Consider the following 27947-nt stretch of genomic DNA (forward strand, 5'->3'; position numbering starts at 1 on the left):
AACTTTTAATAGGAGGCATTATAGTGGAAAGTTTGGTAGACATCCTACTATTATTAACAAAGTTATAATAGGTCAAAGTTACCCTTTTCACTACGAATTATATATAAGTGGAACTAAATAAGCCAAATATTCTTACATAAAAAATCGACTAAATCTTTCATATCTGAAGGTATGAGGTCCCTACAACCAGTAACGTAGACTACTTAGATTGGCTTGGAGTTTTTGACAGATTGCAGTTATTTGGACGACAAGTGTATTTGTAGCAGAAGTCAGCTTACTAAAATACCAAGCATTCCAACAACGAAAACAAAAGGTTGCAGGCTTTAAACTCATCATTTTAACAATATTTATAATTCTCTGGACTTGACAATGCTTCGCTTATTAATTACCATGCAGCAGTTGAAGATAATGAGACAATGGTCTTGCCAGTCCTCATGCATTCCCCGGAGACTCGGGTTCTTAGCAAGAAAAATTGTGAACTCTTGGCCGCGTTCGAGAGAAGAATCCTCCAAAGGAAGGAAGGAAAGCTCGATTCGCACGAAATACCAAATAAAGCCTGCAAAGCACATTCAGGCGATCCCTGAGGACGCTATAGATAACATGGATGAAGGATGATAAATGTATAATAGTATCTTAATCTTAGTCGCTATGCAGAATAGTCTGCAGATAAAAACGATTCAAATTGGACAACCAACAAATTGTAAACGTGCCGCGATCGAAGAGGAAGACTCAGGACGGATGACGTCCTCGGAAACGACTGAACTAATTGTCACGAAATTTGTGGCGTCAATTTGTGTTGAGTTTAAGGAGGGAGGGGAGCTTCCCAGGCAAGCGAAGGTGAAGTTGAACACTTTTTCTTGACAGAATATGGTCATGTGGAGTACCAACTGAAAGGGCTCGATTAGTACTTTTCGAAACTGAACTGATTATTTTTGATATTGGGTGACGGCTCACAATATGTGCCCCAAAAAGTCAAGCAGGTCTCTTTCTCAGAACGTATCCAAACGAAAAATCTGAAAAAATGATAATGGTATATCTATTTGAGATCTAGGCCTCTAAATGCATGTCATTCTGATGTCTGCTCAAATAATATGCTATTATTACTGTGCATAAAGAACTCCTCGCATAGGATGAAGACAAAACCTTTATACCCGAAACGCCAAGCTTCCGGTATCCCGACTCAGAAAATTTAGACGGCGTTCATTTTATGTCGAATTCTGCCAATTGAGGAGAAAGTTTCCTTTCACTTTTGATGCGCGAATCTTTCACTTGTGTGAAATTGCACCAATAATATTCTAAACAAAAGGACATGCGGATTTGTTCAATACAGGCTTCCATATGTACATAACTAAGGGGTTCGTTCGCGAAATATGGGAGATGTCTTCATCTCAGTTCGTAAGAATATCAAATGGATGCGCGATCAGCATATTCCTTATCACAGACAATCAGATCATTGCATTTTAGTAATGCATCACCGCAGCAGCCTTAAAAAAATATTTTTGTCCAAACCACTTCAAACGATCTTCATCCTCATTCTAATCTTCTCCTGAAGTGAACAAATATATTTTCCCTGCGATAGCTTCTCGAATCCTGATATTATTTCGATTTACAGTGTAATTTCTTAGAATTCAATGAATCAAATGTAGTCATACATGTTCTGGTCACATTTCATACCCCTTTGGTGGAGAAAGTGATAGCACCACGGAATATTTTGAGTAAGCATCACGTAGGGTTGCTGTTTGCCGGTGAAAGGGCGTTGTTATGAAACCCACGTTCAACATGTTAAAGATAGTAATTCCCGGAACACATTTTTGAATAGAACGTATCGATTTCTGGAAAATTTGTTTTCGAGGAGAAGATGTAATAAAATTATTAGATGAACCCTATTGAAAACCAATAAATAAGTAAGAGGAGAGGTTCAGAGGAAAATGAAAAATATGACCTAGAAAAGCTGAAATTTACGTAGGAGGCACAAGCCATTATGCCAAGGGTATTGCTTATGCGAACGAATTGAAGTAGCACGTACTGATTCAAATTGAATAAGGCTATCCATATATGAAATAACATAAACACTGTAACAGGCAGAAACCTTAATATTTTTCCCAGACAGAATTTAATATGAAAATTTTCCTGGAAATTTCTATCAGAATAAAAGTGGTTCGTCATTGCTTTTATGCCATTACCAAATCGGATCATTTAAAATCAACGTTTCATATGGAAACCGATGAGATAAAATTTCGTCCGAATTGTTTACTAAAATTTAAATGCAGCCAGCAGCAGTGCAGATAATAAGTACAAAAAGCCAGTAGACTCCTATTGAATTGGAAATTTTGCTACCTTGATACTTTCAGGCCAAGCAATTCAAAGAGCCCCAAAAGAAGCAGGAGCTTATGTACCATCCCATGGACCCCACAATAGCTCGTCTAGCTTCGAATTCATAAAGCTACTTATGTATTTCCATAAAGAACATGTGAAGGTAATCCACAGAAATTACGACTCTAAATAAAATTATGACGTTTTCTTTCTAACCATAGATGCCAACGTTGGCAGCTTTAGAACCTTGGACCCCGCCCAAACACAGAATTTGGGAACGTTCGGAAGCCTCTATACTCCAAGCTCATTTGTTAGCAGCCATTTCCCACTCCACGATTCAAACAAACAATACGAGTATGTAACGATTGTTTCACAGTGGGAGTTGTCTACACTATACTATATTTTATTTACCTTTCTTAGTTCCTCCGCTCAGCAATATCTCCTGCACTAATTCTTGTAAAACATATCAAAGGTATGGGACGAATTTCTGAAATTTTTTTTGTTTGGGATATGAAGAATCCTAAATCCAGAACTACCTAATGTTGAACCGGACCAAATTGGAGAGCAACTTACTCTCACTTTTTTGGTCCACGGACCCCCCGTTTTGAGCATTGCATCCACATATTCAAAAAACAGAAAGAATGACTAACAGTTTCGTCCAGGGCAACACATCGGACATCAGGTGGGGCAGCGTCTGATGAGTGAAGTCAGTGTCCAGTTACTTCCCCCTTGTCGAAGTATTATTATTATTATTTTGTTAAGGGAAAGTCGCACCGCGTCCTTGAAGAACTATTGTGCCCCTTTTACTGGTTATAGTGTACCCGTTGATCATAGTATCTCAGGGTGCTTATTGGGGGATACGAACCCATGCGCACAAAGGATTGCTTAAACCTCACCAAAAAGAACCTCCGAATCATAGTGGGAATTCTCACTGGTCATTGTCGGCTGAACTACCACCTAGGGAAGCTAGGGATATCTACGGACACTGCCTGCAGGTTCTGTGAGGAGGAGGACGAAACCTCTATGCACGTCCTGGGACAGTGTCCAGCACTTGTGCAAAGTAGGTCGATACATCTGGGAGAACACTTAATACCAGATGCAAAGCTGAAACTTCTGGAAGTGGGGAACATACTAAAGTTCCTAACGGTTACTGGCCTTGTCGAAGTAACTTCTAGTGAATATTCAAGATGACTGGTCGTAGAAAAGCTAGCAAAAGATTGGGAAAAGGAGGAGCAAAGTGTCATCGCAAGGTTCTTCGGGATAAGCTATCACGTCTGGCTTGTCGAGGCGGTGTGAAGCGGATCTTAGGTCTTATCTATAAAGAAACTCGTGGTGTCTTGAAGGTGCTTTTGGAAAACGTTATCCGTGGTGCTGTTACATACACTGAACACGCCAAGCATAAGCCCGTCACCGTTATGGATGTAGTCTACGCACTTAAGCGCCAAGTACGCACCCTCTAATTTTGTTCGAAGAGAAGTGCAGAAAAAGAGACTGCTCCACATGACATAAAAAACCTTGTTGCTGTGGGTACGATACCGGCGCCCGGTGTTCGTCTATTAGCACAAGACCACTCGTGCAATGGGAGTAGACAGCGACGATTGCGAGGTTTTGATACGATTCGGGGAGAGTAGCGAGCCCAAAGGTCCTACGGTTGCGGAGGAATGGATACCAATGAACAGCAGTCAATTGCGACAGGAAGCCTCCGCGACTAGCAAGCTACTGACCGTATTCGTGTTAGGGGAAAAGTGTCTGCCCCGCTGGTGTGGCGTACGGGAATTTCTGGCTACTGTACAAAAGGTTCTCGGCCATGATATGTATGAAATCCTGTTCGACGACGGATGCATAAAAGTGTTGAAAAGTGCTCATATGAGCAAGATGAAAATACCAGTTAAAAAGAGCCAATCATCTTCTACATCAGTTAGCCCTGCCCTTAACAAACCAATTATAAATTCTACCCCAGACAAGTCGAAGATAAAGGCACAAGCGGCATAGAAAGATGGCCACTGATTTCCATGAGTTTGCTGAATGCCGTGGAGCTCAATCTGTCCGAGATTGCGAGGGATGGTGTATGTTGTTGCCACGGGGTAAACGACCAGCCAATAGGCCGCAAGGAATTCCTGACCGTAGGCAACCGCAAGAAACCAAAGGTCATCGTAGACGTTTAGCGACTTCCGCCTGGGTGGATGAAACACACGTACCACTGCTCGAATATCCTAGGCAAGTGGGATGTGACCCTGGTCAATTCAAACAACAAAAACATCCGCTCCAAGGCGGATCTCAAACAATATATTAAAAACTTGGAACAACACTCAATCCGGACATCTGTGAATTCAGCATATATCGAAGGCGGACAAAAGACATCGGAGCTTATGTTTATACTAAATATTACGAACCTCCACAATCAGTGAAGCCACCACCTCCACCATTGGAACCCCTTCCGCCACTACAACCGCAGAGCCTTATGCATAATGCTAGACAGCAGCATTCCGGCATGCAATAGCTGCTCTTAACGTCTTTTCTGTCCTTATTTGTACCGACTTCAGGCATAGACAGTCAAGACGAGTCCATGCAGTTAGAAAATGGTTACATTTGCGTTGGCTCCTTGAAAGTCCAAATCATTTGCAACCTGTTCCGCTGCCCCAAGCAGAACTGCAACAAAAATTTCCTGAAAGAAAATGTCTTGCAAATCCACACCAAGGATTATCACGACGACATTTCAAAATTCATTGCCCAAATATGCAAGGATTACCTTGCAAGCGCATAATCGGCCATCCTCCAAAACTATCTACTCAACTCGTACAAGCTACACCAAATCAATCAGCTCGACACGCCCCAAGCATTTCAACGCCAACTGGTCACGTGGCCTCGAACAGTTTCTTGATGTCACACTAACTGACAATTTAATTGAGTTGAAACGATTATTGCACAATCCGCGCGTCAAGATCATCAACATAGCCGAAAATAAGGACACTTGTAGGCGAACAAATGGGAAAGCTCTCCGCGTTAGCATAGCGTAAATCCACTTTATAAGATTTTTCTCAACACCTGCTCTCTGGCGGCATCGCAGAACTTTTGGAAGGGCGCACAGTCAAAAGCCCCTTCAATGTCCACGAACACTCCCATCTCGTACTCACCCTTCAGAGTTGCATCCTTTATCTTTGAAACCAAAGAATGAAGAGCAGACTCACAGGGCTTTCCACGTTGGTAACCGTGTTGGTTTTCATTTAGGGGGTGCGACTTCGGGAAATAGGACAAGCCTCTTCAAAGCACTCTAAAAGGATGCAATTCAGAGCGTTCAATTGATCCTCTATTGCCAAAGGAGTCCTTAGTGTTCACTTGCAATAGTTAGATTAAATTCGCAAGTTTCTAATCAACTCTAACAACTTTGAAGTGTAGATTGTTAGGTCAATTATTTCACTTCTTCTTGACCCCACGAATGTAGGGGCACACCCTACGTTCGCGGTCATCAGACCGCTGTGATAAAATCAAACAGCTTTTTTTCTCTAGGATTACATTTGCTACTGCTCTAATAAATATGCTGAGCGTTCAAATCACAACCTGTCAAAAGTCAAGGTCACTTGATTCTGTATACACTACCAGATCGCTTAGTTCTTGCGTCAGTGGAGGACACAAACAATTATAAGGTAAGTAAGCAGACGTAACTATGACGTTTCTCCTTTTATCATTAACCTGGTATTGTAAGTTGACCGCAACAAGGTCCTGGGAACAGAATTGTCTCAGCATGGTTGCCTCTAACAATTTGGAGATCAGAACGCAGACCCTCGGTCTTGAGGATCTTTCATTGATGAAGATTCTAGTCACCTTGACTGATCCAATACCACAGATTCTGTTAAAACCAACTCATGGCTCTTGAACCAGGAATATATAAGGACAGTCCTGCAACCTTGCCAGCTTTGCCGCCAGTTGATAGGAGGAGGATTTGGCATGTTGCAGGTTGATTTGACTAACTCTTATGTTTGTAGCCATAAGTGCGGTCTAAAAATTGAAAAGTTCCGCTTTCTTGGCCACCACCACACTTGGTGGTTTAGCAACATGCATGTCCTCATTCCCAAGAAACTTCGTCTTCTTTGGCAGTGCCTTCCGTTATCATCGGCCAAGAGCCCTTTCAGGTTCACGTAGTCCGGGCTGCATGGATCTGTTTTCACATACCGAGCAGTTGACCAGTTGCGTCCATATTACCAGCTTCCCTTTCTTCCGTTTTTCCTGGTAGAGGCGGAGGAGAAGGTTCTGACAGATAAGCCTGTAGTCCTTTCTCTTTTGCGACTAAAGTTTCCTTCTGCCGAGCCTCCCCCCGTATTTTAGAAGAGTTAGGCAACAGTGTCACCGACTAGCCTTTGCTCAGTAACGGCAGAGCTTACTAACAGGCGATTTGGTGGGAAGATTGGAACTTTAAAACTTCATGCATGTAATGAATGACATCCTTCTATGTTGAGCTTAATAGGAGGGAGAGGGTTCTTATTCAATAGTATGAGAGACGTAACATGCTTTTTACCGAACATAGCCAGGCCGGTATCAAACGAAAAGGCTCAGGCAATGTTTTCCGGCCTTTGTGGCTAAAGTTTCCTTCTGCTGAGCCCCTGCTGTCGTTGAGAAAAAACCGATCAGTTGCTGATTTGCCTGGAGCAAAACTTCCTAGGTATGGTCCAATGATATTCTGGGCATATCCGACCTAGAAAAGTAGTTATAGTAGCGGAAAATTTCTTATAAATGGTACTCAGCAACGTGATATTATAGCTCCTTATTGGCTGCACTGTGTGTTATTTCGCTTTTTATATACGCGACAGATAACGCCTTGTTCCCAGTCGTCAGACAATGATTCGATGACCCACACCTTAAGCATCAGTTGAAGAACCACTTATTATAGTTGGTCGCCTCCAAATTAAACCAGTTTGGCTGTAATTCCATCGGTTTCTGGCAACTTGTTCGTTTTAAGCCGATGAATTGTACGGACTTATTCTTCCATGCTTAGCGGTGGTAGCATTTGTCCATCCTCTTCAGTTGGCCAGACCTTCGATTCGCCGATATTTTGGTTGTTGAGCAGTTCGTCAAAATAGTCAACCCATTGATCCAATATTCCATCCTGTTGGAAATCAGATTTGCCTCTTTGTCTCGGCAGGATGAGCATGTATATAAGGCTTCATCCTGCTGACTTATTGGTGAAACTTGCGCGCTTGGTGCGGTTGTTCTTTGTACTTTTCGAGTTCACAGATCTTTAAGTTCTCCTAGGCTTCCTTTTTCCGTCTGTGAAGTTGCTTCTCCGCTCGATGGAGTTGGTGATAAGTCTTTGCGTATGCCCGTGTTCTTTGAGCATGCAACATTACTCGGTATACCACATTCTTCCCTTCCGTTGCTATTTTTTACCAATCTTGAATGTCGCCTCAATCGTATCTTGGGCGCAGCCCCAAAATTTGCGTTTGGGGAACGCATTAGCCGCTAGATATATACAGCTTGAACTCTTTTCTTACACCATCACCTTATACAAATCTGATATGGCTCCGCCTCGCTTGACTCCTAATATTAGTGTCTCTCCTGATATCATCCATTTTTTCATTCGTTTCATGCTGACCTAAAGGCATCAAGATTTTGAATTGCTTTTTCACGGCATCGAAGTTGTGTAGCACATCAGTTCCAAGCTTTTGAGTGAAACCAATGTAGTTACGATCTTGAATGAAGTGCTCTAACACACTTCAAGGCCCTGATCCAATATGGATTGTTGCGCCAATGATTATAGCAGCAATAATATCAGCTTCGTACTGTCGAAAATGTTTCTGCAGCATATCACTCCGCCTAATAAATGCGAAATACGTCCAGGACAGAGCATTCCAGCACTATTGAGTGTTTTTGTTCTCGAGTCTGCAAGGAACTGATTTGAAGTAGCCCTTGCTACGAAACCACACCAAGGTTATCTAGTACCAGGGCAGTCGTGATGTGAGAGCGTATGTTTCGGGAGAATTCCTGGGCGATATGTTCTCGGTCTGGTTATTTGCGGTTGGACCCGTTGTGGGAGTTTCATGGTGGCTGTAGTAGGCTAGAGCCTGTAGTTGCACTGTGCAACTTGGGCGCCATACTCTTTAATCGCAGCAGAGGTGTTAAATAGGCCTCGCCCCCACTGGTATGAATGCCAGGCCTGCACTCAGCAGAAACCTAGTCATGATGGGGTTTTCCAAATCAACCTCCGTGGAATTATGCCTATATGGCAGTTGCCCAAATTATGGTATACCACCAAGACCATCTTCAGCGTTCGATATATAGTATTCATAATGAGTAAAACGGATAACGGATTGTAAGCCTTCTAATCGGGTGGACCAGATCGATTGCTTTAGGCCCCCTTGACAAAGCGGTGTCACCAGGTAGGACGCTGTATGCTAAAATTATCTCACCTAAGCTGAGAGTCTGCCTCTACTTTTTTCTCATTTTTCCCAATGGACTTTATAAAAAACTTCCTACAGGATTCCTGACCAGAGTGGTGTGGGGAATGGGTGATAGTACATGGTTATGATACCATATTTCTCATCGGCAGATTGGAATGGGCTGTGTAGTTGAGGTGGAAGTTTTATCGAATCTACCCTATAGATATTTTTGAATTGTACTGTTTTTCAAGATACGCCGACGTTTTCCAGACAAAATCCTGACGATACAGGAGGTTTATAGACAGATGATATGTGATTGGCTGCCAGTCATGGAGTCGGCGGTGACATACTCCAGGTTGATGTAAGCAATTCAGGGACGAAATGAACAATCGCATAAAGGTTCTCTCCCATTAGTTTCCGCACATTAGAGGGGAATGAGCGAGCTGACAAACTGTCCAGTGGCAGCTGATTAGACCACCCATCGATTAGGGCAGACAGCGCCTATTTACACTATTTGTCAGATGCTCGCAATCTTTGTAAAATCCGGGAAGATTTCGCTTTCATACGGCAAAAATCCGACAAGGGAGTTGACAAGGTTAAGGCGACTAGGCTCATCATACCCTAACATTGCTGCTCCTCATCCTCCAGTCATACTAATGAAATTCCTTTCAAGTTGATTAGTACTGGGTTTGAGTGCAATCTCTTTGCATAGTAATAAGTTCGAAGGTAATTAGAAATTAGACATGTCAACGTTAAAGAAAGGGAAAAAAATGAATAGAGGGAATACACACAAAATATTATAAATGAAAGCACGTGCCCCTTCACTTGGGTTAATTTCAGAATAATTGCCACATGCTCTACCTTTTTACATAAATCTACCCTGACAGAGTCTCCATTCGCACCTTTAAGTCATATTATACAAAATTCTAATTCACGTAAATACCTATCAGGTCCGCCTATTTTTATGTGGCCTTATACGCCAGCAAACAATGTTGATGCCTTTAAAAGGGTAAAATACCAATTTCGTATTCAATCCTAAAATTTAGGAGGTCATCAAAATCAAATCGACCTTCGCTCCATAATGCTCAATAGATACCGCACAACACTTCAATACACCCAAAAGCTACTCCACCGACCATTAATTTTACCCGGGAAACATCTAAGAAAGGAGCAAAAGGAAAAGTGTAGAAGGAACACGAAGAGAAAAACACTCTAAGGAAAATTATTCGGTACGTTGAGATTGTCGAGGAAATCTCAAAGGACTCATATATAATTTATGACTTCCGAAATCAGACTCAACTTGGGAGATAAGTTCGTTTTTTGATGACTACAAGAGGAGACGGCAAGAAGTTTTTATATAAAAATAGTGTTGGGATAAGGATATTTTTTCAGGCCGTACACATGAAACTGACGAAAATGGATGAAATGTTGAAAATGCTAAACATTGAACTTACAAGCGCTCTGACAGTTTGGGGGCTGCTTGAGGCGAATGACCTTAGATGTTCTTGCGAAGAAATGTGAAGACGAAACATTTTATAAATCCCACATGTTTAAACACTGCGTGAATCTAAGTTTCCGAAAAGATACAGAACATCTGTAACCGAAAAAATACGTGGGATATATTTCTGTTTATAATGAAATATGTCCTTCAACTGTAGGAATACGACAGGACGTAGGTAGAAGGCAACTCAATATTCGTCATAAAAATTATAGAAAAATATTATTAAAATCGACAGAAACACAATACTTTATTCAAAAGAATCGCCTTGAGCAAAAGATGTTTCCTTTTCCTTTAAATTGAACCTGAAAGGAACCCAGTAATGATATCTATAATGTGAATAGTCTCAGCACAATGTAAACTTCATTATTTTTGTCATTCTTCTATCTGAGGGAATATTCTGGAAAAGGTTAAATGTCGTGAAATAACCATTGATGTTTTTTAGACCAGTCTTGCGACATAGAAAAGTCTATCCTAATTGAAAGACAAGTGTCGCGTTGTCATTTTTAAATAATATGTATGATAATTCTAATTCTGTTCTATAATAAAATAACGTTATTGATTCAAATTCAAAATCAAACCACACGTTATACAATATTAAGTTCGAATATTGCAATTTAAAATTTACTAAATCTATTTTTTTCGCAAATATCGGGTAGTTTCCTTTGAAATAAATACATAAAATATCTAAATTCTCAATTTTCTTTTTAATATGACCATTTTCATGGTAACTCACTTATCCCTTTGTCATAGAAGCCGGGCTTATGGGAATCAATGAGTTGTTGAAACACTGCCAATTTTCTTTCCTGGAAATAAAGTGCCTAAATTTTGAGTGGTAATTTATAGATGCAAAATGTAGCGACTATCGTGATATTTTGATTGTACGGGAGGAATTGTCGTCCACAGTCCCCTTCAGTGCGGTCTCAAAGTTGTAGTCTCCGATCTTTATTCTTCCCGTTTGACCAGTGCGGTTTGATGTTGTTGGTTGGTTGGTTTTTGGTGCTGACGTCGCCACCATATACTTTGTCTTGCCTTCATTGATGTGGAGCTCAAGATCTCACGCCGCCTGCTCGATTTGGATGATGATCTCGGGTTGTTTTCCCATGATGTCAATATCGTTAGCGTAGGCCAGTAGTTGGGTGGACTTGAAGAGGATCGTACACCTCGCATTTACCTCCAATCACGGGCCATTTTCTCCAGGGCCAGGTTAAAGAAGACGCATGATAGGCCATCCCCTTGTCGTAGACCGTTGTTGACGTTGAATGATCTCGACGGACATTGGTCAGGGTCAGCCTAGTCAGTCTTATCAATTTCGTCGGGATACCGAATTTCCTCATGGCCGTGTACAGTTTTACCCTGGCTATGCTATCATGGGCGGCTTTAAAGTCGATGAAGCATCTGCTTGGCCCCACTATCAAATCAACCAGCAAGTAGACTAGTCGAACAGATAATTGCAAGCACTGTGTATTACAGCCTCAGACCGCGGAGGTCAGCTGTTTCACATCAATACTTTTCATATATAAATGTTTCACATTGCACGAGACGATCGCGGTATGCAAAACACATTTGCTAGCACACATCATGGGCATGTATATGGTCGGGCTATGCAATTAAAAGGAAAAAATGGTCATTCCTGATATTTGAAAATTTATGGATTATGATTGAATAATGTTTAAATTAAATTCAGGGTTTCGAGATATTTAAAGATGAAACGCTTTTGTGATGAAAATTGAAAATACGTTAATGATTTTCTGTGATGCAAAGTCAAAATGGGGTTTGGGTATTTCAAACGAGGATGATATTGGGGCGAGATAGACGGGAAAACAAAAATACTGTATACAGGCAAACGAATCTGGTCTGCATTCTGCGAAATCACGGATCCTGCAGGACATGCAGGTTTTCCAGTCCTGTTCGAGAAAAGACAGCTGAAGGCCAAAATCAATGCAGCTACTACACTTGGTTTCAGTATGAAGTTATATTCTTTTCAAGTCTAAGTTGTTATTTAATAGGAAACAGGTCCTTAATTTATTAAGGGGGAGAGAAATAATAGAATTTGAATTTCAGCACTAAGGCAGATATTTGCGGAAAAGATAAAGATAGTAAGGCTAGAAAGCAAATCTTAATTTAATTTATGTCACTTTACTTAGGTTTTGTTATAAATATTTTTTGTTCTCAAATGATGCTTTGTTGGGTGGATATTTATGTAATTTTGTCAATATTTTGTATCTAACTGGCATTTTTAGCTTCCACAAGTAGTATAATAGTAGAAACAAATATGTAGTCATAAAATACACTATCAGTGTTGCTGTGTTTATCAGATTTGAGCGGCATTTGCTCTGTCTACTCATTCAATTTAAAATATTTCAATTTAAACATTTTTCTTGCCTGCTGCCCCTAAAATGATCTTTGGAATGCGGAACAAAATCGATGATACATATATTCTATTACAGTGGTATCCACGAATGGTAAGTTTGAAGCTAATTTAATCTATATTTTTAGTATTACTTAAACAAAATTAGAGTCTACAGGAAAATGACTGTAATTACAAATACTGTAGGATTGTCCTTGTGTAGAGATATTAGTATCAGCTGAAGACCTGTTATTTTATTGGGAATTCTCAAACGAAAAGCTTAGTAACTTTCGTTTAGCACTAGCTTATTTAGACACCCGCTTGCTGCCTAATTTCATTATCATATGCACATAAAAGACTACATATTATCATATAGAGATTGATATATCCATCTTAAGCTCGTTTAATTTTAAGACGTGTTAAAAGAAAACCATTAGAAAAGATAATTAGAATCAGGTATTTACGTGTATTTTTTCTTTGGAAAAAAACCTATAATTGCTCTCCAGGAAAATGTATTCCCGAAAAAAACTACACGACATATTCCATAGAATATCAATGAAATCTGCTTTAGTCCTTCAAAAACAAAACTTACTTTTTGACAAATTCCGTGATATCTTTTATCCATTTGTCTTAAAATGAAAATATATTGACTGAACCCCAGTTCCTACTCACTGAGGAATTCCGTCAATTCCTATACAATATTTGTTTTGAGATTGAGATGTTTCCAAATCCTAAAGGAAAAAATGTTGTTTACTTACAGTTAAGACTGGCTGCGCTCAATGAGCCTTACACAGGAGACCTCCAAGGGAATCGTGGAGCAGATTTTGCTTGTTATCGACAAGCAAGAAGAGCAGGCCTACTAGGCACGTTCAAAGCACTATTGACAGCAAGGTAAGTTACAAACTGTTCATGATTTTAATAATTCATTAGGGTGTCCCTAATTATGATAGATTGAGTACTAACTTTTGGGGGACTTGAGAAATATAGGCACCTCTTGTTATAATCTAAGTGCGTAGTAAGCAATATACGAACGCTCTCTGATTAATATCGTTATATTACTATTGATGGGACTACTTTTTATTTAACAGTATTTAAAGATAAACAAATAGGAAATCGAAAGCTTGGCGCTTCTGGTATGAATGATTTTGTGTATTTCTCAGAGTCTCATACTTCATATTAGGGCCTATATTACTGCAGGATTTTTGATTCTTAATGGAGGTTCCCTGAACATTTTAGGAAAATCCGGTAGTGTAGGTTCATTATAATAGGACCCCATTCCCCATCCCTATTGAACAAATGCTAAAATTTTAGATTTTTTCAATTAATTAACTGAGGCCTTTCATCTGACACCCCATATGACCCATCTCCACCTATAGTTGGTAGACAGATTCAACACCCTCATTATCTATGGAGACCTCAAACTCAACATGGCTTAATGTTACTTATCGCATGCATTTCAACGTCCCGACCAAATTTCGAGAGACAGATAGACAGACATATAGATAAACAGTCAGTTTTGTCAAAGTCATCCAGGGGTGAAATCTACACTGCTTTAAAAGGAAGAATTCAAGTTGGGAGTCATGAACTTTGAGGAAAGCCTAAGGCGGTACTCAAACGGCAATAATACGACTACCCAGCCGGAAATGCTCGAATTAGATAGGTAGCCGCCATATAGAATACACCTAGACTTATCGGAAGCAGCAAATAGCCAGAGTTTATAACAAGTCGGGAAACCGGAAGCTAGACGCTTCAGGTATAAAAGGTTTTGTGTATTTCTTTTATAAAGAGATTTGAGTGTGCATTTGTCCCACTAACATGAAGCACGTAAAATTTGCATATATTATGTGAAAACAATCAGTCATAGTTCATAGTCTTGAATTTGCAGAGGAGCGACAGTTTTAACCTAGTATAATTTTATTAATAATAGTGCGATTTTCACCAAATTTGGCAGACCTAAGCAACGGTGGCTTGATACGCTGGATGGGTATTTGAAAGCCTCGAGATTGCACCCAGATCAGGCATTCGATAGAGCCAAATGGCGAAACCAATCACGACGAGCCGACCCCGCTTGTGAACGGGAGAAAGGCTGAAGAAAAAGAAGAAGAAGATGCTCTATACCGTAGCCTACATTGCTGCAAAATTTTGTGATTCTAGGGTGAACTTAAGGGGGGTTTTCCTGTCAATTACTAAAAATTATAGTAATGTACTATTATTAACTTTATTTGAACAGGTATCGGTATGGAGAGTATTTCGGAGCCTAGGCACCATATAGTGACAGCCCCCTGATTTTTTTCAGATCTTTCGGTTTGGTAGTTTCTGAGAATCAGTTCGTTAAAAAAAAATGACTATATTTGATGAAAAAAAAATTTACACTGCCCTTTTGCATGTATTGGGACCCCCCCTTAAATTCGACGTAAAAGGATGTAACTCACTATACGCGTGAGCGTTCATAGTTCCCACCTTTCTACGAAATTTGGTGCCAATCACTACAACCGTCTCCGAGGAAAATGCGTGTGACGGACAGACAGACAGATGGACAGACAGACTGACAGTAAACCGATTTTAATAAGGTTTAGTGTTTACACTATTTCTCAGAGCCTCATACGTCATATTATGGTTTATGTTACAATAGGAATTTTTGATTCTTAATGGAGGTTCCCTGAATATTCTAGGGAAATCCAGTAGGGTAGGTCCATTAAAATAGGACTTTTCCCCCATCCCCCTTCTAAAATTTTGGATTTTATCAAATAATTAATTGCGACCTTTCATTTGACACTCACTGCATGCGTTCCAACGTTGCGATCAAATTTCGTATAAAAAGGTATAGTTGTGATAGACAGACAGATAGATAAATAGGCAGATTCGTCAGTATTATCCAAGGGAATTGCCAATACCACAAATGACGATATGTGTGGCATAAGTTACGCTACCAATGGCTTTGTGCGTGTGAAGATAAATGATGTATACATGGGTACCACCATTTTCATTCTCCATGCAAGAGGACGTCCAGACGTGATTGCCCTTGACCTCAACGGTTGGGCATGTGCAAGGAATCAAAGTCTCCTCAAAGCTTCTTTGCAGTCAAATATAAATCTAAAGAACGAATGTGACATTTCTTAGATAGGGAGGTCTCGCTCGATTGTAGACCTGACATTTGTCAACCCTGCGCTGGCTCTTGGTATGTCTGCATTTTATCGAGGACTACATTCTTCAACTGAGCACCAGGAAATAATTTTGTAGTTGGGAAAGAAGTTACAGAACTGGAAACCAACAAGCCCGAAATCGAGAAGGACGTCAGGTTGGTCGATTAAAGTTTTGGATAAACCAACACTCAAAAAAACTGCTACTTAGATACCTCAATGAAAGAGTGTGACGCGTATATACCTAGCAGGTCCAATAAAAAACTCAATTACGGGTAAAAATTGAACTAGTCAGCTCGCCACCCAACTAGAAGAACGGCTCAGAAGTCGATGGGTAAGATCAATCAAATTGAAAAAAGGACACGTCTCTGGGGACGTGTCGCATAAACCTCCAGTGAAGCGAAAAGGGAATTTCTTAAAACGCGGAAGTGAATCCACGTTTAGGATCCTGACAATACGATTCAGAGGCCATTTATCTTCATAATTCACATGCGCTTCAGGCGATCTCGGGATACGGCAGTGAATGCCGCAGTAACTAAAAACACCGCTATAGATTTGCAGTAGATTAAGCAACAACGAGGGCTCGAGCCTGAGTGGCGTACCCAGTAAGGACCATAATGTCATTGGCAAGTGCACGCCGGACATGTTTTCCGCATTATTCGAAGCGTAGTTTGCGAAGGGATATTTTTTGTACTATATATTTTTGGACGCGGTAGAAAACGGTATTACAAAGTTAAGCTGGTGACCATCAGGTGATAGATGTTATCTTAATACCATAGAAAACCTGTTAACACGATTAACAGGCCAAGGAGACTTTTCAGACTGACCGAATCGCTCGATCAAAAATAGTCTGCAAATTTTGCGTGGTTGAGTCCCGAGACTTGACAAATGCATTCAATTTGGTCAAATGGAGCTTAGTATGGAAGTCACTGGCAAGGAATAGTTTTCCTAGCTATTCTGCTGTTATTATCAATAATTATTTAGCAGAAAGTAGCTTCTGTTGTAACACCGAAGATGAAGCCTAGATATAATTTTTTTCTGCGGGTCTCTCAAGTTGCTGTAGATCAGCTTATACAATGACACAGTGCATTTTCAGGTTCCTAAGAAATCCACGGTGGTGCGTCCCAGCGATGATACACTGGTCGCAATTGCAAAGCATTAGGAAGATACCGAAATTCATTCGTGCGAAGCAATCAGTTTTGTTAAGTCTAAGGCTAGAGGGCTGCGGACTTAGACTTTCAGATGAGCAAAAACGGTCCTTATCACTAACAACCTTAAAAGAAATGATGTTTGCATGACAATTGGGAATCATATCACAACTTCCAACCTACTTGGGAGTGATGGTAACCACGAAGATAAGTTATAAGCAGCAAGGGCAGTATGCTTGCGACAAAGCATTAGCTGTGAGTAACACTCGATCAAGGGCGATACCGAATATAGGGGCACCGCGGTACACTTATAGGCCAACTTATAGTCAAATTAGTGAGCGCGGTCTTAATTTATGCAGTTCCAGTTTGAAGAAAACACTTCATATCTCACTTCACGCGGTGGGAGCGAGCAGCCCTAAGGGTGTGTTCTAGCTTCAGGACCGTCTCCGATGATCCAGCATTTATCTTACTGGCGGTTACGCCGATTGGCATCTTGGCGTACGGGATGACGAGTATATATAGCGTGGAGTCAATTTTTCCTTTGTTGCTGACACGATATGCCGGAAGAAACATCTAAGGAAAGGGGGGAACATCTATCTGGATACACAAAGGCTGGTCTCCGACTCAAGGGGGGTAGTATGAGGGAAACAGTTATAATTTCACCCAGATCTCCTCATGGGTCATGGAGGATATTCCCACCTGACTTGATTGCCCAAACTTAGAGTCCCAAAAGCTCGCAGCACATATTCATCCTTAGTCGAAATTCGTGGAAGAAAGAATTTATAGTAATTTCGTGGGACAGGAAGGAGGAGGGTGGATGTCGGAAATGGTTTAGTCGGATAAAATCCCCACGTCGTTTCAAGTCTCACATGAAAAATTGCAGATAGACAGGCGGACAGACAGAGAGACATTAAATTATTTGAATAAATATTTTCTTTTACTGCTAGTAAGGCGTCTAAGATCATGGATTCTCCTTTCTTGCGAAGAATTTTGTTTATTCATGCACAAAAATGTATTCTCATTATATATCATTCACGTCAACCTTTTTCCATTATCCTAAACCATTCTGGAACCCATTTATTAGGATAAGAGTTGAAAACTCTCTCAACGATACGTTTTTAGTCTAGAAAGTTTAGAAAGGAAGGAGTTCCCTCCGGCTCGGACTTTTTTTGGGGGCCCGCAATACAAAATTGAATGAAAAAGGGGATAATATGTGGCCTGGCAAAATTTTTACGCCGGGCCCAACTTTTTCGCATAATTTTTTTGTAGCCTCGGAAGTATCCTTCCTTGGCCTTGACGCTCCTCCTTGCTTTTACAAACTTTCCATAGCTGCATGTTTTAAATGATGAGGAGGCATAGAATCTTCCCCGTCTGAATCTCTGCAGCTATGGGAAAGTAGACCGTTACCATGTGTGCCTCTGGTATTTCATCCCAAGCACATGTCGAGAGTTCCGTTCCATTCCATGATGGCAGGTTAGGAACTATAATCCCAAACCAGTTCCCAGTGTCCATCGCTCAGTCTACCAATATAAGACCTAGCCGAAATCATATACTGGTGAACACGAGCTTCTTTTTTCATCCCTCGCAGGTTCTTAATTATCTCTTGCTCCTCACGAGTGAGTATTTGCTCCGGAAATACTTTCGGCAGTATCGCTAGTCGGATGCTCTTTACCACTTTAGGATAGCTAACGGCGGGTTTCCTGGCTCCTGCTTCCATCCCTGATCGCCTCGATATTTGCCGTCTCTTGGACTTGGGTTTGGGTCTCTTGAAGGCATTTTCCTTCTGCGAGCTGATTCCCGCTGCTCCTTGCTTTCTTGGTTCTTATGCAGAACGCCTAAGCCTGCCATGACCCTTCTTAAGGGCCTCCTCTAGTTTCAAGCCGTCCTTCAAGTAGCGCAAATACCATTTACCACATGCGCCACTGAGGCCTATCTCCTTAATGACGTCTGATATAGTGACCTCAGACGTATCTTTGCTCGCCCCGGCTTTTTGGGCGTTGACCTTTGTTGGTTGTGGTCTTCACAATATGTTTTCTTTGGCCCCAGTGGATGAGTGTGGTGACTTGGCTCTCAGTGTTACGGAGATGATGCTCCGCCTGATCGGCCAATTTGCATGCGGTACGGGGTCCCGCCTGTTTATTGCTTGATTTGTTGTTTGGCAACTCAACAGATGTTGCCTCTGCCCTGGGAGCACCGTGACCGAAGTGGTTAACAGATGTCATTCGCTCTCATTTATTAATCCGTAAGTGCGACATGGGTGTAAATTATCTCCAGGGAAAGTCGCCTAATGTTTCCGCCCAAAAACCGTCCGAAGCTGGATGTTTGGTCTAGTGAATTGCTTTTGCCCTGGACGATTCCGTAGTCGTAACAACAACGTGTAACAAAAATGTTTGAACTTTGGGTGAAAGGCCAAAACAAGGAGCAGAAAAGTGAGGGGCAGTTTCTTCCCAATTGGTGCAGTTCACCATCAAATGGATAGCGGATTCAGGGCTCTCTCAATTTCAAACAAGAAGTAAACCAAATGTGTTGAAATTTATTCAAAAACTCGTGTGGGCGGCGAAACGAGATTTTTTGTTTTTTTGTTCAATGTGAGAAGGTGTTACTCGGGTTTCCGTGCAAGAAACCTTTGGTACAAGCGAACTAAACGACGGATCTTTTTATCTGTCTTCATATTGAATGATTGCAAATGAACATTGATTCGCATCAAATCAATCGATTAATCCGTCAATCAATCAATCAAGTCAAGAGAGAAAAAATAGGGATATTCCTCTTTTGATTACAATTTTCTTTATTTGGACAAATACTGAATATCAGGAATCAGTTATTCCCTTCCTCAGTATTTGTTCCCTTCACCTGGAACCGAGAAGCATCAAATGAGGACAGAAAATCTTCCCTCTCAATCGCATCCTTCGCCTTTTGGTAATGACGTGCGATTTTTCTTTCGTTTTTCAGGATTTGGTATTACCCCATGCATTGGAAAGGTGCTAGTAAAATTTTTGATAATGACGTCGAAGGGGCTCAAATATTCCTCTTTCGACATTTCCAAGCCTGGCTAGCAAACGAGCATGGAAGCGCAGTGTGACACTTCAGCGCCAACGTTGCATCCAAATCTAAGTCTGAAATTTGCCGCATTTACTGTACAAGACAATGGTCATGCCAGTCCTCATGTATTCCTCGGCATACTGGGTTCTTAGCAAAAAAAAACTTTTGAACTCTTGGCCGCGTTCGAGAGAAGAATCCTCCGAAGAACTTTTGGCCCCCTACATGAGGGTGGATGATTCGGTGGCCAAATAATGACGAAACCTTCTTAGCAAGAAGATTTGCGAACTTTTGACGGCATTCGAAGAAGTTTTGGCCCCCTACATGAGGGGTACATAACGTACCCTACATAACGACGAAATCTATGAGCGATACCATGACCATCATCATCATCATCAACGGCGCAACAACCGGTATCCGGTCTAGGCCTGCCTTAATAAGGAACTCCAGACAACCCGGTTTTGCGCCGAGGTCGACCAATTCGATATCCCTAAAAGCTGTCTGGCGTCCTGACCTAAGATGGAGCGATATCTTAGACAGGGTCTGCCTCGTCTTCTTTTTCTACCATAGATATTGCCCTTATAGACTTTCCGGGTGGGATCATCCTCATCCATACGGATTAAGTGACTCGCCCACCGTAACCTATTCAGCCGGATTTTATCCACAACCGGACGGTCATTGTATCGCTCATAGATTTCGTCATTGTGTAAGCTACGGAATCGTCCATCCTCATGTAGGGGGCCAAAAATTCTTCGGAGGATTCTTCTCTCGAACGCGGCCAAGAGTTCGCAATTTTTCTTGCTAAGAACCCAAGTTTCCGAGGAATACATGCGGACTGGCAAGATCATTGTCTTGTACAGTAAGAGCTTTGACCCTATGGTGAGACGTTTCGAGCGCAACAGTCTTTGTAAGCTGAAATAGGCTCTGTTGGCTGACAACAACCGTGCGCGGATTCCATTCCATTTCATCATCGTAGTTGTTATCGGTTGTGATTTTCGACCCTAGATAGGAGAAATTGTCAACGGTCTCAAAGTTGTATGCTCCTATCCTTATTCTTCTTCGTGTTTGACCAGTGCGGTTTGATGTTGTTGGTTGATTCGTCTTCGGTTCTGACGTTGCCACCATGTATTTCGTCTTGCCTTCATTGATGTGCAGCCCAAGATCTCGCCCCAGTCGCCGCCTGCTCGATCTGGGTGGAGGCAGTTTGTACGTCTCGGGTAATTCTTCCCATGATGTCGATATCGTCAGCATAGGCCAGTAGTTGGGTGGACTTGAAGGGGATCGTACCTCTTGCATTTACATCAGCATCACGGATCACTTTCTCGAGGGGCAGGTTAAAGAGGACGCATGAAAGCGCATCCCCTTGTCCTAGACCGTTGTTGATGTCGAATGGTCTTGAGAGTGATCCTGCTGCTTTTATCTGGCCTCGCACATTGGTCAGGATCAGCCTGGTCAGTCTTATTAATTTCGTCGGGATACCGAATTCTCTCATGGCCGTGTACAGTTTTACGCTGGCTATGCTATCATAGGCGACTTTAAAGTCGATGAACAGATGGTGCAACTGTTGTCTATATTCCAACAGTTTTTCCATTGCTTGCAGCAGAGAGAAAATCTGATCTGTTGCTGATTTGCCTGGAGTGAAGCCTCTTTGGTATGGACCAATGATGTTCTGGGCGTATGAGGCTATTCGGCCTAGTAAGATAGTGGAGAATATCTTATAGATGGTACTCAGCAACGTGATACCTCTATAATTGCTGCACTGTGTGATATCTCCCTTTTTATGTATGAGACAGATAATGCCTCGTTGCCAACCGTCAGGCATTGATTCGCTGTCCCATACCTTGAGCACAAGTTAATGAACCACTTGGTGTAACTAGTCGCCTCCATATTTAACCAATTCGGCTGTAATTTCATCGGCTCCTGGCGACTTATGATTTTTTAACCGATGAATTGCACGGACTATTTCTCCTAAACTTGGTGGTGGCAGTATTTGTCCGTCGTTTTCAGTTGGCGGGACCTCCAACTCGCCGATGTTCTGGTTGTTCAGTAGCTCATCAAAGTACTCAACCCATCGCTCTAATATTCCCATTCTGTCGGAAATCAGATTTCTCTCTTTGGCTCGGCAGGATGAGCATCGAGGTGTATAAGGCTTCATCCTGCTGACTTGTTGGTAAAACTTGCGCGCCTGGTGCGGTTGCTCCCTGTACTTTTCTAATTCACAGACTTGTTGGTTCTCCCAGGCTTCCTTTTTCCGTCTGTGAAGTAGCCTCTCCGCTCGACGGAGTTCGTGATAAGTCTCTGCGCGTGCCCGCGTTCTTTGAGAATGCAACATTACTCGGTATGCGGCATTCTTCCGTTCCGTTGCTAGCTTACATTCATCGTCAAACCAGCGGCTGGGGCCAAGTATGTTTGTGGTCATATCCATGATAACGTTCTTCAGTGATTGTGAAGATCATTTGTTGATGCTTCATCTCCAGGTCCTCTGTTGACTGCGGTTATTGCGGCATCCATTTCCCTCTTATAGGTGTCGCGGAGGGTTGTGTTGTGGATGGCTTCAGTGTTCACTCTCACCTGATTATCAGAGGGGATTCTAGGTGGTATTGTTATTCGAGCTCGGAGCACCATGCCAACGAGATAGTGATCCGAGTCTATATTGGCCCCCCTATATGTTCTGACATTCATCAAGGCTGACAGGTGGCGGCGTTCGATCAACACGTGGTCAATTTGGTTGAAAGTGGTCCCGTCTGGAGAGGCCCACGTATGTTTGTGGACCGCTTTCCGCGCAAACCAGGTACTTCCAACAACCATTTCGTGTGACCCTGCTAATTGAATAGTCCGCAGTCCGTTATCATTTGTTTTTTCGTGTAAGCTATGGGAGCGAACGTATCGTCTGAATACGGGCTCCTTCCCTACTTGGCTGTTAAAATCCCCAAGTATGATTTTAATATCATATCTGGGACAGGCTTCGAGGGTTCGTTCTACTGCCTCGTAGAAGGTATCCTTCTCCGACTCTGCAGTCTCCTCTGTAGGGGCGTGAACGTTAATGAGGCTTATATTTCTAAAATTGCCTCGCAAGCGCAGATTGCATAGCCGTTCGCTTATGCTTTCAAAACCGATAACAGCAGGTTTCATTTTTTGGCTGACTAAGAAACCTACTCGGAGCACATGGTTTACTGGATGACCGCTATAATATATGGTGTAGTGGCTCTTCTCCAGGAAACCGGTCCCTGTCCATCGCATCTCTTGTAACGTTGTTATATCAGCCCTATATTGGGACAGGGTATCGGCTAGCTGCTCATCAGCTTCATCTCTGTACAGGGAGCGCACGTTCCATGAGAAAATGCGCAAATCGTTATTCCGTTGTCGTTACCGGATCCGTCGTTTTAAAATCCGTCCTGTCCGAGGCTCCTGTTGTGGCTTCGTAACAAGTTGTTTTGCGTGTAGGGTCGTCAGCCCTACCCGACCCCTAACCTGGAGGACCAGTTGGTACAATTTGTCCTGTTTTTAGGCGCGAGAGACTCGCCTTCATCCTTCTCCGTCTGCAGCTTTTCGTTAAGAAAGAGCTCCCAGCGGTCACCACGTGGAGGTGGAGATAGGGTTTGGTAATAGAGCCGACCATGACCATCAGGTTGTGGATAAAATCCGGCTCAATAGGTTATGGTGGGCGGGTCAGTTAATCCGTATGGATGAGGATGATCCAGCCCGGAAAGTCAATAAGGACAATATCTATGGTATAAAAAGAAGACAAGGCAGACCCGGCCTGAGATGGAGCGATGGCGTAGGTCAGGACGTCAGGCAGCTTTTAGGGATATCGAATTGGTGGACCTCGGCGCAAAACCGGGATGTCTGGAGTTCCTTATCAAGGCAGGCCTAAACCGAATACCGGTTGTTGCGCCATTGATGATGATGATGATATAGCCAACCAATTCGCAACTCAGTTGGCCCGCATACTATGGCCTCCAAAATTAAAAATCGTCTCCCATTGCTAATGTTTTGCAAGTCACTGTTTTCTAATCAGCATAATCTTTTCTATGTTATACAACCCATCCTCCAATGTTCAGCAATCACACCTTACAAATGGCTTCAATAGGAATTCATGCTTTCTTGCCAATACCCTCCAATATTATAATTCAGTAGAACACCGGGGACGAATACTGCTCTCGAAGCTTCCAAGTTTGTGTCCCTCAAGTCTTTTCTGAAGCTGAAGGAAGCGAACATTTTAATATCCTCCATGCAACATACGTTCGAACATACAACTCAAAAATCAACTATTATCCTTACACGAGCCCCGTTCTTATCTGAACCTTACAATATTTGAAAAGATGGAAAACAATTTCAAGATTTGCACATTGTTAGATAAAAGGGCTTTCTCTGTTTTGATCGACTTATGAGTGGGTTTTAATCCCGAATTATTTTTACTCATTATCTCAGCGAATTCAATCAAGCTTGAAATTACGCATCATTTTGTCCCTGGTTGCCTAGGGATTTTATCTAGGTTCCTCTCTCGTCCTTTTTTCAAGGGACTTGAACAGGTTTTGTTTTGAAAAATCAGTAAAATCTATCAAATAGTCCCATATGAGTACTCCAAATTCACTGCCGCATGAACAATATCGCAATTCGCGGAAAATTTATGCGAAGATACTTAGATTCCTCTTCAAACTCAACTGGATAATTAATTGTAGGAATGACCTTTATTAACGAAAATTACAAATGAAAGCGGAGAGTTTATCATGGCTTATGATAAATCATCGTAGAAAATTGGCCACTTAGATAGATTGTTGTTTTAATTTAAGACTTCCACCTTCAACATCTATTTGAGCTTCCGTTCCATGGAAAAAAGGGATCTTCCGTTATTATCACATTTAATAAATGAACTCCCTGAGAATTATGAAAAGAATCATCAGATATGACATGCTTTCAGTATACTGTTACTAGCCTTTAGGGTTGTATCCCTGTTTCTCCATTCACGGATGATAATTAATTACGAAGTTAATTAAAAAGAACTGGAAGCAACAGAAAAATGAAAAAAGGAGAGAATAAGACATTGATGTATAGTAATGCGGATGATAAAGTAAGACAAACACCAACCCTGAACCCTTAGGCCCGAAGAGGCTACCTAATATCCTAATATCCGTCATCTTACAGCTTGGTGAGATATTTCCTGTTAAATTGTTGATTTCTTGGGTGGATTGGATATGGTACTTCGTTTGACTGGCACAATATGAAAAAGTAACAACAACTCTTAAGTGGGATAAAGGACATCAACATTATCTCTCTTGGGTATACTGCTTTTGGCAATACTCTTCACTGTTAGCTATAACTGACAAACTATTTACAAAACAAAAGGATGTAATTACCATCCCGAACACTTGATAATATTTAATAGATTTATTTGTATCTATTTTTTCGCAGTGTCAACCACCAGGAAAATCAGTAAAAAAACACATCGAAAAATTGAGTTTAGTGAACGCTTGCTTCCATTAAGATTCTCAAATCATCGTTGTCCTTGAAAACATTCAAATGCCAAGGGTAAATCCACACTCCACTTGGCAGTTCAATATTTCATATTTCCCCATACGCACGAGTAATCCCGACTTAAAACCCAAACCAGCTGTCAGGAAAAAAAAAATATTCTCCTTTCCCAGGACAGCTGAACGCCGTACTTAAAGAAATTCAATCGAGGATATGCATTATTCCTGGAGCTCTTATTCCTAGACCTTGTCCCCTCCGAGAGCTGGAAAACCGCTCATGCTGCTGCAATACGTTGTAAAAACGAATTTTTCTTTTCATTAATCTGGTACCTGTCGAAAAAAAAACCTTGTTGAAACCTACAAGGAAGGACAGAAAGACAAAGATGAATCGGGAAAAAACACAAATTTAATATCCATTGGAAAGGTCTTTTTTATTTTGCAGCATTAGAAGTTGTCCTTTGTGCTGAAATGCTTTATCATCTGAAGCATTCGTTCCCTTCCATCCCTGTCAAGATGAGTGTACTCGTATCTGGGGATGGATAAGTCGCAAGAATGTTTCACCCAACGGATAGCTGATTTTTTTCATTCGTTTTTCCGCTCCTGAAAATTTCTATCAGGTTATATTGAGAGCCCATTTCATGGTTACCAATGAATATTACGAGTACTACAGTTAAGGTTTCCATGTAACGTTTTATGAAATGTTAATGTCCTTGTGGACAAAGGGAAGAGAACTTCGAGACAAAATATATACACAAAATCCAGGACTTACTTATCTTTGTACTATTTTCTCTTCGCCTTTGAAAGGTGATAAATTGAAGAGCACGTGTTGTCTCGGTAGCAAGGACTTAACTTACTTATAATGTTTTCTATTCACACTACTTAGAGTATACGCATAAGGAAACATCTTGCAAGAAAAGTCACCTACGGATGAATGGATCAGGATACTTTGTGTAAGATTAGGCCCATTCTGAAGTCTGCTGGCGTATTGTATAATGTTCTACCAAAACTCATTGATGTGAAAGTTCCCCCCCCCCCCCTCTCCGTTGAAGAGACTATCCAGTAGTCTCTAAACGACAGGAAGATTATTATTCTTCAAGTGGTATGTTTTCACCGTGAGAGCGGGGGTAGTCTGATATAAAGTGAAGGACTGCCCTGTCGTCCCTATTGCAGGTTCTGCACTCCTCCCCTGTGAGGAGTTGAAAAATCTCCCATCAGGCGCGACCCCAGGCGGAGGATAAGGATATGTCTACTGATGCGGAAATATGTATGTGTGCATTTACTTTTCTTTTCTTATTGTACATGGGCTAGTGTTTGCTCATCTCTGTGAGTAAGCGGGCTCCTGGCCGTCGATATTTCTCGACTGCAGTGCCTCGGTGGTAGACACCTTGGTGACTGGGACATCTAATGCTACAAGTGTTTTATGTTCAGAGAAGAGGATTTTCAAACGAAGCACAACTGCTAAGATCACCTACAATAAAGGCAGAGGATGATGGGTTGGAAGTCGATAACTGGCCAAAAAAGACGATTTCGGCCCCCACTGCATCTGCTCAAGAGGTACTACAGAACCAGGAAATAGATCCATTCAGGAGAAGCTCATCAATTTCAACATCTCCTTCAATATCAAAGATGGCAAAAGAGAAAGCTCATGGGAGCTCAACAAATGAAAAAGCGGTAGGAGTCTATAAAAGGAGTAATCCAGTTAAGATTCACCGAAATCAAAGCCATGATTCTTGGAACTACGATAAAATAGTTGAGCTGTCCGAATTCATCAAGGACAACCATAACGTGCACCCGGCCATTAAGAACAGCAGAGTGATTTATAACTGATCACAGAAAAAAAAAAGAAAATCTAAGGAAAAGCCAAAAAAAGTTGTCCCAACAATGTCACAGGCGGCCCAAGTGGCAGTAATGTGCGAGGTCATCGGGCCTCCGGACAAGTAAAAGAGTACGGGACAAAGAGGGGGAAGCTTTAGAGAATCAACAGACGCCAAAAAGGAAAACCGGCAATTCTGACCAGTTCAACAAACATAACTTAAAATGCAGAAGGGCGACAACATGTGCCCATAAAAAAGAACAAGAAATCGCGGAGATACTAAAAGGTGAAAGCCGACCTCGACCTAAAAGACCTAGGCGGAAATGTCAGCAAAATCCAGAGAACTCGGAAAGGGGATCTCATGTTATTTACATAACATGCTGGTTCCAGGCGCAAGCAAAGGAGGAGAGTTTGAGGTAACGTACTTTGTACTATCCCCGGTAAAGCAAAAATAAAATGCTGAGATAGTGGAAAGAGATAAATAAAGTATAGTTGGAGTTATTCTACTATGCTAAATCTTAACTGACCTCTCTTGGTGACAGGTCCCGCGACAGGCCGACGAAAAAAATGCGTCCAACATCGTTAGAAACAGAATAATCGGATTGAGTGCAATGAACCTCGTAGAAATGCAAGGGCGTTCACCTCAGTCGACGCGGCAGGACGGGTCCCGGTCCTGTCGAGAAATGGGCAAAGGTTCTTGCTGCTTGGACGGCGTCAGGAAGTAAGTTAGTCCAAGAAAAACAAATACGTTTCTGCACACTAAATGTTGGTACCCTAACTGGAAAGACCAAGCAACTCGCACGA

The 27947-nt window shown here is 41.7% G+C and overlaps 2 protein-coding genes across 20 annotated transcripts in view; both read left to right on the forward strand.

The window, feature by feature from the left end:
• The window catches only part of LOC119650384 (collagen alpha-1(XVIII) chain), a 768837-nt gene that overhangs the window by 691912 nt on the left and 48978 nt on the right, over positions 1 to 27947 (forward strand). For 17 of the 19 annotated variants that reach the window (XM_038053124.1, XM_038053127.1, XM_038053131.1 and 14 more), the window contains 2 exons: positions 12633 to 12647; positions 13293 to 13423. In XM_038053124.1, coding sequence (XP_037909052.1) covers positions 12633 to 12647; positions 13293 to 13423 — 146 coding nt within the window. The remainder of the gene's footprint in view (positions 1 to 12632; positions 12648 to 13292; positions 13424 to 27947) is intronic. The other 2 variants (XM_038053126.1, XM_038053129.1) reach the window with 1 other exon arrangement.
• On the forward strand, positions 3498 to 3773 carry LOC119650390 (histone H4-like). The gene has a single exon (XM_038053149.1). It carries the CDS (start codon positions 3501 to 3503, stop codon positions 3771 to 3773), a length of 273 nt encoding a protein of 90 aa, XP_037909077.1. The 5' UTR covers positions 3498 to 3500.

Source organism: Hermetia illucens, chromosome 2, assembly GCF_905115235.1.
Source record: "Hermetia illucens chromosome 2, iHerIll2.2.curated.20191125, whole genome shotgun sequence".
In the NCBI taxonomy this organism is placed as follows: Eukaryota; Metazoa; Arthropoda; class Insecta; order Diptera; family Stratiomyidae; genus Hermetia; species Hermetia illucens.